Genomic DNA, 14,065 nt, shown 5'->3' on the forward strand with positions numbered 1-14,065 from the left:
GGACTTCTGATGTTGAGATACCAAGATGTCCTGGGTGAGGCTGATCTGAACTCCTGAGTTCCACTTCTCTCAGCTGACTGGATCCAGAGGATGGGATGGATTTCAGATGCCAAACGCTGCGCATGTCACATAGTACAGACTTGTAGGCAGTTTCCACAAACCCAAGAGGACACGTTTCCACAAACCCAAGAGGACACATTTCCTCTTATCATGTGCCCCCCCACACACACTACCACTGAGCATCAACAGCAGTTTTACTGTGCACAAGCTTCCTAGCGGTGGATATTTTCAAGCAGCCGGTGGGCACGCTCAGCACTGCTTCCAGACAGTAATCCACCTGTCGCCACAGGCGCCATATTCCAAGGCCACAGGTGAGCCAATGCAGATCACACATATGGCAGAGGAGTGTTTGAAGAACTAGTAGTAAACATCTCCTACTCCTTATCTGCGAAGGGGTGAAGCATATGGGCATGCTCTCATCCTGCTCTCTGCCCCCCTCTCTACACAGCAGGGAACCACAATCATCCTGGCTGACCTAACCCTCGGCATTCAGCAGATGTACTGGGGCCGCGCCAAGGATATTACAAGCATAGTGTCTCTATTAGTGACTTATTATGAGGACAGGCCCAGAGGATCTATCCTTAACCCCACCAGAAGGCAGTCAGCACAGAGGCCTAAGAGACCCCTCCCCAAGCAAGTAACTTTTAAATACCAGAGGCTCCTTGTGAGCTAACAGGTCCTGCCTGCTGACACCAGGCATAATTGTCTGCTAATGCTACTCAGAGATGTGGTCCAGTTAACTGGTTTTAATTTCAGCCAAAAGAAAAAGCATTCTAGTTATTAAAGTAAGCAAGCTGTAACGGGCTCAGACAGAGCTTGGAAGGTCCCGGCAGGAAGGAGGTGAGAAACCCTCCCCTGAGGACCAGTGCACACTGACCTGCAGCATCTGGAGGTAGCCTTCCTGTGGGTCGCAGAGCAGGGAGGAGATGCGGTGATTGTTCCTCATGCATTTCTGATTGTCCTTTGCAGATGGAAAGATTTGCCGGACCACGGTCATCCTGCCAAGAGCACTGTGGACCAGATCCAGGATCTCGGGGTCACTGATTTCCTGGAGAAATAACCAGATGCATTTTTATATCCTCATGTACTATCCATGAGCAAAGCTCACCAGGAGGCATCTAGGCTAACAGCCTGAAGGGCCAACGAGAGGTCAAAGGACTGGGCCATGGTTAAGCACTGCGTGAGCTGCATAGTTACAAAGAGCACTCAACACCTTCATGGGTATAAACACATAGTCAACATTTTCCCTCAACCCAGAAAGAAGTGCTTGAGGCTAGCCCACTAGTGTACTGATTTCCATAAGGCTGAGCCTGAGGAAGCAATGCTGGTGTGCATCACAGTAAGCCTGAGCCAGAATCCAAGGCAAAATGCTCGACTGGGGGTCATCTACCTGTTCTAAAGAGGGAAAGCTGGGGTTCTCTGGCATCAAATTGCAATAAGCTTTCTGAAAGTCTTTAACAATTAGATTCTTTTTATGAAAAGATTTGCACATGAATTTTTCAAATATATCCACTATTCATCCACTCATTCATTCCGCAAAACGCATTTCAACATCCCTTCTAAGACTTAGTCTGCAGTAAGAACCAGGAATACAGTAGGGATAATCCTTTTTCATCACAGGATCAGGTAGACTGAGTGAGCCCGAGGCCTTTCTGTGCTACGCCCAGGGGCCGCTAGGCTCGTTATGTGCACCTGCTCATCGGCTGCTCAAAACAACCGTAGGAATGCTATGAGGGACAGCTTCCCATCACTCTGTTCCTCCCCCATGCAAAGAAAGTGAGAGGAAATCCACCTGTAGGGAGCTCTGTCCTGGAGGACACATCTATCAGATCAGCCGTAAACCAGCTTGAAAACAAGCTTGTTAGGCAAAGTGCTTATCTGGTTGGTTATAGCTGAGAAGCGGGCGATATGGCAAAGGCCAGAAAGAGCAGATACTCTGTGACGTGTAGAGGCAGCACGAGAAGAGACTGATGGGGGAGCAGGGGTCAGTTCAATTTTACTTTAAAAGAAGCGACAAAAATACTTACATTACGGGCAGTCGGAGTCCTTTAAAAATTTTAGATACATATAAGGTATAATTAGAATGTTTTTTTTTTTTTTTTGAACCTCTGGCTGCTGTAAGGAGAGAGGATTAGAAAGAAACAAAATGGAGAACGAGAGGGCAGAGAGGAGGGTGAGAGACTATGTAGCTGGGCCCAATACAGGACTGTCAAACCCTGATAACTATTCACCAGGCATTCCAGCAACAGGACCAAGGGACATCCAGGTTAAGATGGTTCCAGGTTCACTGAATCTAAGACATGACTACATCACTGCCTAGTTGCACGTCAATGTGCAGCTAGAAGAGCTGTGCTTTAAAACCACCTCTAAATCTTTCTCCTTGAAGACAAGCCATTTTAGCTTTGAGACACTGGGATGGTATAAATGGAGCTAATGCGGCTAGAAATTAGTGGTCAGGATTTCAAAAATCACTTAAACAAAGAGCACTGCATTTTAAAGGGTAGAAGATCAGCAAAGTGCTTAGGCTCCGTCTTAGGGAGCCGCTGTGTGTGTGAGGGAGGGCAGCGTGATTGGCTGAAATCACATACGGGATCCGGGAGAGAAAAGATGGAGATGTGAATCCTTGTAGAACACTCAGTAGTTCCCAAGTGTATTGAACTGAAGGGATCTCACAGAATTTGAAGTGTCATACAGGTTGCATTTGGGCTTATGTCACTAAGGTTGTATTGCTGACTTGAGACCAAAAGTTAATCAAATGTAAAAAATCATCATCATCATCATCATCATCATCATCATCATCATCAGTTGGGACAGACTCCAGACTCTGAATGCAGCAGGCTTCAGGAGTGAACAGAAAATCAAGGATCAGCTCTGCTCTAACTGACCCGGGGACCAGAGACCTGTCTAGAACACAGGATAGAGGATGAGAGAAAATCATGGTACCTATATACAATGGAGTTCTACTCAGCAGTAAGGAAAAATGAAATTCACAGGAAAAAAAAAAATGGATGGACAAAAGACACGAAGTGAGCTAACAGGCTCAGAAAGACAACCACCACATGTTCTCTCTCATGTGTGGACCTACCATGAGATCATTTGATTTGTTTACAAGTTCTAGTGAGCATGAGTAGTGCCAGCTGGAAAGCTAGAAAAGGCTCTGAGAGGTAAGCAGCAGGGAGGGAGGAGAGCAGGGACAGAGCCGAGGCAGGTGGAGGGACCAAATACAGGGTGGGGAAGGACCTAGCGAGTGACGGGGGAAACGGAGGGAAGTTTGGGGCGGGATACACAAAACAAGTTACTGTAGAAACCTACTTGTTTGTGACCACATCCTAATCTCAGGGGACACAGGAACAGAAGAGGGTAACAAGTCTAGAGTTAGTTTTTACCTAGGAGGAGGATATGGAAGATCTGGGGAGGAACTTTTTTTTTTTTTATCTAGAGAAAGCATGTTACCATCAAATTCATGACTGGACTTATCCACACTGGTTTGAATCAGAGTCAGCACCACTCCCAGAGGAAACTGGTGTGTCTCAAATGCCTTTTGCTTATCCTACACATTCATAATGACAGAAGCCACTATAGAAGCAGTGGCCATTTTCCTAGAAGCCCTTTATCCAATGTCTCCTGTTTCCTCAACTTCCAGTTGGGTAATCCAGCATCGTTCAGGTCTCCACACTGTACCACAGGCGCACCATGGAGATTTGTTCAAGAGGTGACTTACACAGTGGCCCAGTGCCTTCCGTGGAGGCCTGCAGCAGCACCTAGGGAGGGAGACTTGGTGAGCCAGGGGAGCTGTGACATAACTGGTGACGGAGATTCAGTCCTTGTCCCTACATGCTCTGATCTATCTATATACCGTTCCTCTTCTGCTCTGTCTGCCCGAGACTTCTTGCAGACTTGGCACAGATCGATGCCAAACCATTAGCTGCCATATGGTTTTCCTCACTGTGCGGATCTGCTGGAACCTTGTACATCTTCCTGCCTCCCTGGCCTGTTCTGATCCCTTTGCCCTGGGTAATACCAGCGTCACTGCCTGACAATGTCTTCTTACTCAACTCCTTATTCCTCTGCATTATCCTTCCAGCCCAGTCCAAAGATATCAACATTCAAAATGTAGGAGTTCACTCAAACAACTTGCCCAAATCTTTGAGAGCCAAGGAAAAAAGGACACCTCTTTTCCTCACACTAAGTCTGAAGCTATGTGATCAGTCCATTCTATCAGTACCATGCCTTGCTCTGTCTTGCTGCTCATTCTGGGTCCCTCATGGATGCTTGAGGCAAGCACAGGGAAGCACCCCTTCTCTGCTCATTACTTTCAAAGTACATCCCTGTCTACCATCATGAGAAACCTCAGCCTTCCAGCCTTCTTAAGGATACAGAGGGAAATCCAAGCAGCCAATTTAAATAAGGAACCTGGAGAACAAACTTTGCCCCTCTCCTAGTTAGACATTCCTTGCAAGTAGTACAAGGATTGATGAACAGAAGAAGCCAGATGAAGACACCACCATCAAATGTCAGTAAGCTAGCAGTGGGGGGGTGGGGGGGAGAAGGGGTGAAGGAGCCCACATCATACAGATTGTTGACTGTAGGGCACAGCCTCAAAATAAAGCTTGCCTATTTAGGTTGTAAACTTGTTTGTGAAATGTATCATATACATAAACAATACATATATTAAGTAGGAATAATAAAATTATTTGATTGCGCCTTTTCTGAAGCTAAGAAGTAAAATAATGGCTACATCTTGGGTGGATAACCCCATGCTTAATCTTTCCTTCTTGCCATAAACTTCTGTCATAAACTTATGATGTGACTCATGATTGTACCCCAGATGGCAGCCCATAACGTCTTGTGCGTTTTGTCTAGCTTTGTGGAAGCAAGAGAAATGCATCCTGCTGCAAGTGTGGTTCTCAAACTTCCTTGTACATCCAAGTCACCTGGGAAATTACAGAGGTTCAGCCCTGATCCCCTTCAGCAAGCAAGCTCTTGGGATTCTCCATGAGGACTCCAAATAATTTCAGTACTCGCCAAGGTTTAAAACCACTTATTGACTATTAAGTTGTGAAGGTTTAGCCATAGCACTGTGTGTAGCTCTTGTGTAGTCATTTCGAAGCTATATACTACCACACTATATAACGAGCTTATGGTGTGTTCACTCATTGATAATTACCCTCTGGAGGTTTTGCTGGTTTGCTCTCACAAGCAAAGCTTCTGTCACACTTCTCTTGCTTTTGTGCACTGTGTGCTTGCATAAGAATTTCTTCGGTAACTACAAATTTAGGAGAAGGTTTACCTGATAATAGAGGTGCATTTAAATGAACTAGACAATGCGAAATTTCAAAAGGAGTTGTTCCCATTTGCAAGGGCAGAGTAAAGGTAATTTTAGTCTTAGATCTCTGCATATACCTAATATTATGATTCCCTAACATTTTTCAGTCTGTTGAGTATGGGTTGGAATAGTGTCAGTTTTATTTTCAATCCCTTAATTCTTATTTGCACACGCATGCATGTGTGCACAGGTACACACTTGTCAGCATCTCTCACTTCAGTAAATGAACTCCAGACACATGTGTCATTTGTGCCTGGCTTTACATGGATGCTGGAGAATTGAACCCTGGCCAACAGCCTTCAGAACACTACCTGTATCTGCTCAGCCATCTCCCTCAGCCTCATTTCCTTAAGGATTTAAATTTGATCTCTTCCATGCATTTCTGGGTCATTTTAATCTCCTTTCCTGTATTTGTGTTCCACTGCGTTAAGTCTCTTGCATACCGATCTGTGGATCGCTTAATTTTTTAAAATTTATTCTAAACAGTAAGCCTTTGTGCCATATGGAAGATGTCCCAATTTTCCACAGGCTGTGAAATGTTGATAGGACCAACCTATAAATCCATGAAGCTTGGGCTATGCAGAGGTTTGCTTTGCAACAACTCCTACAGTGGTATCATGTGTATTCACGACACATCTGTTGGAGTCAGGGGTCTATTTTTAGGCCCAGTAGATCAGGAATTTGTCAAGCCTTGTATTCTATTTATATTACATAGTTTGAGGATTTGTTATTAGTAACATACAAATTTAGAATTATAGTTCTTTGCCAAGCTGACCCTTTAATAACAAGGTAGATTTGATAGGCATCTTTATTTCTAATAATGAATCATACATGAAAGGTTTTTGTCCCTGATATTAACATAGCTATACCAATGTAAACAGTGGTTAATATCCAGCTCTAGTGTTTCTCATCTTTTTGATCTTTATCTAACTCGTATTTTAGCTGAGAAAGCCCAAAACAAAAATATACTAGAATTTTTTCTTGCTCATCCATCATATATTAGAAATTTTAAACAACTTACATTGATTATTTGCATATTTTATTGATTTCTATCAAATTATTTATATTACATATTTTGCTAGGGTTTTTTCTTCCCATAGTTTTTACCTTCAGAATTAATTTTTCTAATTTCCTTTATCTGCCTCTTTGGGAGTTATATTTTATATGATTAACCATCACAAGTCCACCCTTTGTCAACCTGACAACCAAACACTCCGCGTTTAAACATGAACATTCAACCTCCGGTCCCCATGGGGTGATGGTCAGCTCAAAATGCAAGATGAACTCCCAAATACCCCACATTCTTAGTAGCTTCAACACTGAAAGTCCTAAGTTTCTTCTGAGAGTCAAGGCAGACTCTTAACCGAGATACACTATAGAATCAAAAGATAACGTCCATGCTTCCAGCACATGCAGCAACACAGAAGATCCTGCATCCAAAAGGGAAGAAAGGGACATAGAAGGAACAGTCAGACCAAAGCAAGACAAAGACCTAGGAGGGAAAACACCAAACCAAACCCATCAGCTCCATGTCCAGCATCTGCACTTCTTCACGGCATCATCTGGGCTCTAACAGTCTGAGGTCGCCTCACCCCTCCAGTCTGGCACCTGTAGCACAGGTGGACTCGCTCCACTCCCTGCCTGAAGCTGTTCTCAGCAAACATCCCACGGTGGAAGCATCCCCAGCCTCCCAGGGTCTCCACTGTGACATAGGTCTGACCTTCACGGCATCACACAATGGCCTCTCAGGGCCTCTGCAGACAATGCAACTCTGCCCCACACTGTTTAACCTCGGTAGCTTCCACAAACCTTGACGCAAGCTTTGTTTCTCTTTTTTTGCACTTTCACTTTTGCCTCTCTCTACACACCTACAGAGCCAGCACAATGTGGACAACACTGCCAAACTGAAAATGCACTCTGGCCACAGCTGCAGTGGCTTCTGCATGTTTTGGCAGATGAACCCAGGAGAACACTTCCCTGGGCAGTTGTTTTCCAGCACCGTCACTCTCAGCTCACACTCCCTCACTGCAAGTCAATCTGAACTTTCATCAGGTGGAGTCTCTGATGGGTGGGTCTTGTGCACAGGGCTCCTTTCCCATTGTTCCAATGCAGATTCTGAGGACTTTCTTTTTTTTTTTTTTTTTTTTAATTTTTATTTATTTATTTGAGAGCGACAGACAGAGAGAAAGACAGATAGAGGGAGAGAGAGAGAATGGGCGCGCCAGGGCTTCCAGCCTCTGCAAACGAACTCCAGACGCGTGCGCCCCCTTGTGCATCTGGCTAACGTGGGACCTGGGGAACCGAGCCTCGAACCGGGGTCCTTAGGCTTCACAGGCAAGCGCTTAACCGCTAAGCCATCTCTCCAGCCCTCTGAGGACTTTCTTTAATGGTTCTGATCTCTGACAATGAAAGCTGATTTCTCCACACCTACCTGTCTATAATTTTAGACTTGTTCATGGTTCTTTCCATGCCAAACTACATATGTTTATATACTTCTGCATACACACACACACACTCTCTCTCTCTCTCTCTCTAAATCTGACTAATAGCAGCAAGCAATAACTCTGTCACAGCCTGATTATCATGCTGTCTTGAAATTCCCTCAGTCAAACAGCTTAGTTCATTACTTTTAAATTCAGCTTCACTTGAGTTTTCAGGATATGGGCAAAATACAACCAAATTCCCTGCCATGTAATGTTACATGAGGGGCTATGTTTCCGACATTCTTTTTCCCTTCTAAAACCTCATGAGCTGGGTCTCCACCGTCTGCACTTCTCTTACCATGCTAGCCAGAATGGCTCATTAAGCTCTCATTATACCATTCTAGAGCTACCATAGCTCACTGCTCAAAACACTTCCCAATTCCTGCTACAAACCATTTCCAAAAACCTAAAATGCACAGAGTCAGATAGTGACAGCAATGACCCACTTCTCAGTAACGATTTTATGCCTTAGGTACTTTTCTCATTGCTAGGACAAAATACCTGACCAAAGCAGTTTAAGAAGGAAGAGGGATTTTTGCTGACAGTTTGAGGGGGTGAGGCCCATCATGGAGGAAAAACAGGGCAGTGGAAGAATGAGGCAGTTTGGTCACACATAGTATAAGTAGTCAGAAAGCAGACAGAGCTGAATGCTGGGCCTCTTTCCTGACCTTCTACAATGCAGAACCTTAGCCCATGAAATACTGCCAACCCCCACTCAGGGGGGGTCCTCCCTTCCTTATTTAAACCTCTCTGGAAATGGCCTTACAGGCATGCCCAGAGGCATGTCTCCTCAATGATTTTAAATCCCATCAAGCTGACAATCAAGATTAGTCATCACACCTCCCTTCTACATAGTCAAATGTCTCTGGTTTCCTCTCATAAGGATACTGGGGATTACATTTAGGACCCATCCAGACAATACGAGATTAGGGATCCCATATTCTCATTTCAAGATAATTAACTTCATCATGGCTGTAAAATTTCTTGTCATATTAAAAAAAAATATATTCATAGGTTCCAGGTCTAGCCCCTGAGTATTTCTGGAGGCTATTATTCAGTTTATCATACATAGATATTAAAAGTCAGTGGCAGCAAGAGATTTTTTTTTTTCTCTCTGGATACAGTTTAAAATTTCCTTTGCCTCTGTTATTTCACAGTGTCACTCAATGATGTACTTTTAAATTTTTATTCTGTTCTTTACCCTTTGTCTCCATAGAGCTGGGGTTTTATTTCTTTCAATAATATATACTATCACTTAATATTGAAATATTTGAATGTGCATTCTTCCCCATTTTCTCAAGTGCATGTTAAATATTATGATTCTTTCTATATATCCTAACCTCCTTTATTCCACCTCTTTTTCTCTGGGACATATTATAAATAACCTCTCCATAAGTTCCAGTTTGCTATCTTTCTCAGTCAACTAAGTCTGGTTTGATGTTGAACATCTCCTCTAACGTTCTCAACTCATAATTACCATGTAATGTTTTGATGCTTGGTTCATTCCTCACTTCTGTTTCCATTCTTCTGAGCCTTTTCCTTTTTACTCATTTTTTCCACTCTATTTTTGAAATGTGTGTAGGCATACTAAGTACACTTACCTAATACTTGATGTTACATAATGTTTCCTGGATCTCATTCATTCACAGTCTCTTTGTTTTCTCTCCCTCCCTCTCTTTTTCTCCTTCCTTAGGAACTCTTCTTTTGATTGCAACATTCACATTGCTTCAAAGTATTTATGCTTGCTTCTCCTATCTATAAATTATACTATCCCCTGAGCCTTGTTAGATTCCATAGGTGGTATAAAATTGGGTCAAAATATACATAAGGATTATCAGGTTTTTAAATTTTTTATTATTTATTTATTAGAGAGAGAGAGAGAGAGAGAGACCAAGAGACTGGAAGAAAATGGGCTCGCCAAAGCCTCTAGCCACTGCAGATGAACTTCAGACACATGCGCCACCATGTGCATCTGGCTTATGTGAGTTCTGGGGAATTGAAACGGGGTCCTTAGTGTTTGCAGGCAAGTGCCTTAACCACTAAGCCACCTCTCTAGCCCTGACAGTTTTTGACAATACGCTCTCATTACCACCTGCCTCCAACACCAAAGTCAAAATAGATTTTTATCACAACCTCCTTCTGCACATTCATTTCTCATCAACCCTTACACTAAGGACTTTCAAGCTGCATGAGAAACTCTTTCACTGGACTCCACATTTGATTGGTCCTTAGGATTTTCTTCAATGCCCTATTCCCCAGATACCTGTAAAAATCAAGGTTCACCAGTCATGGTGGAGCAAACCTTTAATCCCAGCACTTGGAAGGCAGGGATAGGAGGATTGCGGTGAGTTTGAGGCCACCCTGAGACTACATAATGAATTCTAGGGCAGTTTGGGCTAGAGTGAGACTCTAACTCAAAAAACAAAAAAAGAAAAAAAAAATTAAGGTTCAACATTTCTGCAGTTTGGCCAATTCATTTTTAATATTCTATTTTCGGCTGTTTTGGTTATTTTACTTTTGGGAGTATTGCTTGGGCTAATTATTCTTGCTTAAAGAAATAGCACTAAACTTTCTGTATGGTATGTAAATTCTTTAGTTCGTGACCCTATTCTTTTTTCTGAGACACACACCTGTGTTCTAAATTGCTCCCCATATGTCCTAGCTGTGAGTCTGACTAAAGCTCAGTTATTGCTGCTATAATTTATATTTACTTCACTTGACTGCCTGTTCCTAAGTTTGTCATTATTAATATTACAAGGAAAGTCATTACAAAGGGCTCAAAAAGAGGATGTGCAACCTCTCCCCCTGACCAAACCCTCTCTGTGTTCTTGACTCACCTCCACAGGGTGGGTACAAGAAGATGAACATTCTATAGAGTCCATCAGACGTTATTTGTTGTGTCAGAAATATCCCCATAAATCCCTGTTTATCTTTCCCTCAAATCGGCCTAATAGGTTCCACCTACAAATCCTCTCTCCTCGATACTGCTCAATCAGAAAAATTAGCCCATGGGGGCTTGAGAGACTCACAGCTCACATCAAAGCACTGAGTTCATGCTCAAGCTACTGCGTCCAACTCCGTATGCTGTGGTGGGCTTCTGTAATGCCAGCATGCTGGCATCAACGCTGAGGTGAGAGGAGAGGCAGAGACACAAGGGCTCCCCTGAAGTGCAAGGGTAGCTTAGCAAAGAACAGCAGAGCAAGGTGACAGAGAGAGCAGCCCTGCCTCCGATGAGGTGAAAAGAGCGAGGATTGACCGGAAAGTTGTCCTCTGACCTCAACACACACACTGTGGTACACACACGCCCCCCCCACACACACACAAACATACACATACATGGAAATGTGTGCACATACTCATATCCACACAAACTAAAGAGGATCTCCAAGACAGACGGTGGTCATTGGGACTGAGGTGTTTGCAAATGGGTAATGTTGACGAAAGAGTCAAAATTTCAAATCTGGAACTTACTGATCATGGAATTGAAATAGAGAAGGGAACACTCTGAGGGGGGGTCTACCTATTTTCCAGGAGAGATGTACATATTTATGGTCTGATAACAAGCATACTGTAATAAGTACAGAAGAAATGGGGCTAGGGGTTTCCAGTTAACACAGTTCTCACATTCTTTGCCAGTCATCAGAAAGGAAAAAGACACTCTTTGTGTCCAGTAGCATACTTGCAGGAAAGTCTCTGTGAACACAATAAAGTGTGAGAAATTGCTTCATGCACTGAATAATAAAATTACTCACATCTCCAATTCTGTGCCAAAAATGTTCATTGAAGCTTAGAAAATATGCATTTTAAGTGAAATAACTTATTAAGAAACCTCTATAAACCTCTCCACTTGCAAAGGGTTAAGTCCAAAGAAAAGGTAGCAGCATTCTAAGGAAAAGCCAATCCTCACATTTTCCCAGGAGGCACATACTTAATTCACTGATTGAAAGCAAAATTGTCCATCTTGTAGTGCACACTAAGGAGAGAATGGGATCTGATTGCCTCTGTTCCCAGGAAATGTGTGTCTTCAGCCAGTGTCTATGGCTAGCTTCCCAGGGGGTCCTATTCAAAAAAAAAACGCATCATATAGGAGTATGTGTGCATTTTCCTGTGGAGATAGACCAAAGGCTTTCAAAAAGCCTTTGTACCCCTCCTTACAGAAAAACAAGGTGATGAGCAATTGATAGGGAGGCTAGAAATGGCTTTTAAAGTGCTTCGTGTCACTGGGAGGAGAATGGAAGTGATAATAACTCTAGCAGGATAAACTGGAGACACAAAGGTTTCACTATCTGTCAGATGCAGGTACATTTTCTTACTTCCATTCAGGCCTTGGATGTGCTCCGCAGACAAGAGAATCAAAGAAGCAACGGAGTTTATTTGGTGAGCTACTATGTGGTGGTTGTAAAAATGCCCTAATAAGTCCACAGCGACCCATAATTACCTGCACAGACATAGGCAACAGAGTGAAGGAAAAACAGAAAAGAGAAAGAAAGAACAAGTTACCAGAAAAATGCACAAAATAAAATACACTTGTAGAGATATATGTAACAGCATCAGGAAAACTTATGTGGGAAGTACACACATGTGCTTTAGGAGAGTGAGTACCCCTGGCTAATAGAAGAAAATAACAGAATTTTTTACCTACACTTTCCCTTCTTCCATGTGAGCATAACCCTGATATGTATTTCTTGTTTATTTTTCCCCACTTTCATGTGGTAGTTGGAGGTGATTCTATACTCTGAACCACAGATATACCCTGCTTTGTGTGATCTTAGGCATTTTAGGCAGTGTTAGGAAATCAACATGACCCTATTTCCAAGTGACAAGAAGGGAAACAGATTTCTTTAGTGGATTGTGAGGTTTAAACAATCCCAACCCCTAACAAAGATAGCACCATTCTGCCCGCAGACATTTGTGTCATAGGCAGGTTTCTTGAGGGCAGGTCTATTACACGGCAGAGAACAGGGATCCTGAGGGTTCTGTATGTTTGTAAACACACACATGTTGCAGTTATGGGGGTCAAATCCATGGTAATAAGAATGCTAGGTTAAGTGTTCTTCCACTGGGTTACCTCCCAGCCCTTGGTTTTTAAGACAATGAAACTTGATATGCAACGCAAGCTGGTAATGATGCAGCCCAGACTACCTCAAATTCACAATCCTCCTGCCTCTGCTGAAGTTACTGGTGTTCACCAGTGAAGGACCCAGAAACTGAATGATGCCACTACAGGCTTCAGTAGAATGCTGCCTGGGTTAGGCCTAAGTTACAAGTTTTAGCTTAGACAAACAAAGGGGCACCTGCCCTGCCCCCTGCCCAGGACACCTGAGACTTGCCCCTCCTACCTCCCTGCTCTGGCCAATTAAGAAATTTATCCTGCCTACCTCCCTGTCTCAGCCAATCAAAATACATACAAATGTTATTGCTGCTTGTTGCTTAGTTACCTAGCTCCCGCCCACAAACTTTGCCCGCCAAAATCCTAAGCCAATCAGAAGAGTACAAGTGCAGTTACTGTTTTAATCAACTGATCATGTACCCATCCCTTACTTCTTTGTTCAAATCCCTATAAAAATCCTGCCCCTCTGCTGCTGGGAGCTCTTCTACGGACCCACTGCTTTGGTGAAGTCAAGAGACCAAGCTTAAGCCTGAAATAAAGCTCCTTGTCCTTGCCTAGGTGTTTGGTTCTCCGTGGTGGTCACTGGGGACGCCGAGAACTGGGCATAACAACCAGCACACCTGGCCTGTGAATGCTACTTAGCCTCTGAATCCTCTTGCCTAAACCCTCACAAACTACCTCAGAGTCGTTGCTCAGTAAGACAATACATTCTCAGACATTCAAGAAAAGCAAACTTCGTTTTTCCTATCACTACAGTTACAAACAACCTGAATACTGTAGAATCCTATAGGATTGGTAACTGACAACCGTTGTATGTGAAAGTCGGCTTCTTAAAATTTGAGGGGCAAGAATGTGGATATTTGTTATGTCACTCTCTGTAACCTTTATGCTTTTTAGAAATATGTTATTAAAAACAGAAAGACTGTGGAGGACTTCCTTTAAGTCAGGGTATGCACTGAAAATGATAAATTTTTATGAGAAGAAAGTTTAAACATAGCAATTAAAATGGTAAGAATATCCTTTTTCTAAAATACATTTTGACAAATGATTCAAAACTCACATTTAAGTATGCTTTTGGCTGATCGC

At 43.0% G+C, this 14,065-nt stretch overlaps 1 protein-coding gene across 2 annotated transcripts in view; it reads right to left on the reverse strand.

Annotated features, from left to right (window-relative positions):
* Grid1 (glutamate ionotropic receptor delta type subunit 1) overlaps nucleotides 1–14,065 on the reverse strand; it is a 796,332-nt gene that overhangs the window by 254,931 nt on the left and 527,336 nt on the right. For both annotated transcript variants that reach the window (XM_004658009.3, XM_045137810.1), the window contains exon 6: nucleotides 938–1,108. In XM_004658009.3, coding sequence (XP_004658066.1) covers nucleotides 938–1,108 — 171 coding nt within the window. The remainder of the gene's footprint in view (nucleotides 1–937; nucleotides 1,109–14,065) is intronic.

The sequence above is a fragment of the Jaculus jaculus genome, chromosome 18, assembly GCF_020740685.1.
Source record: "Jaculus jaculus isolate mJacJac1 chromosome 18, mJacJac1.mat.Y.cur, whole genome shotgun sequence".
Lineage (NCBI taxonomy): Eukaryota > Metazoa > Chordata > Mammalia > Rodentia > Dipodidae > Jaculus > Jaculus jaculus.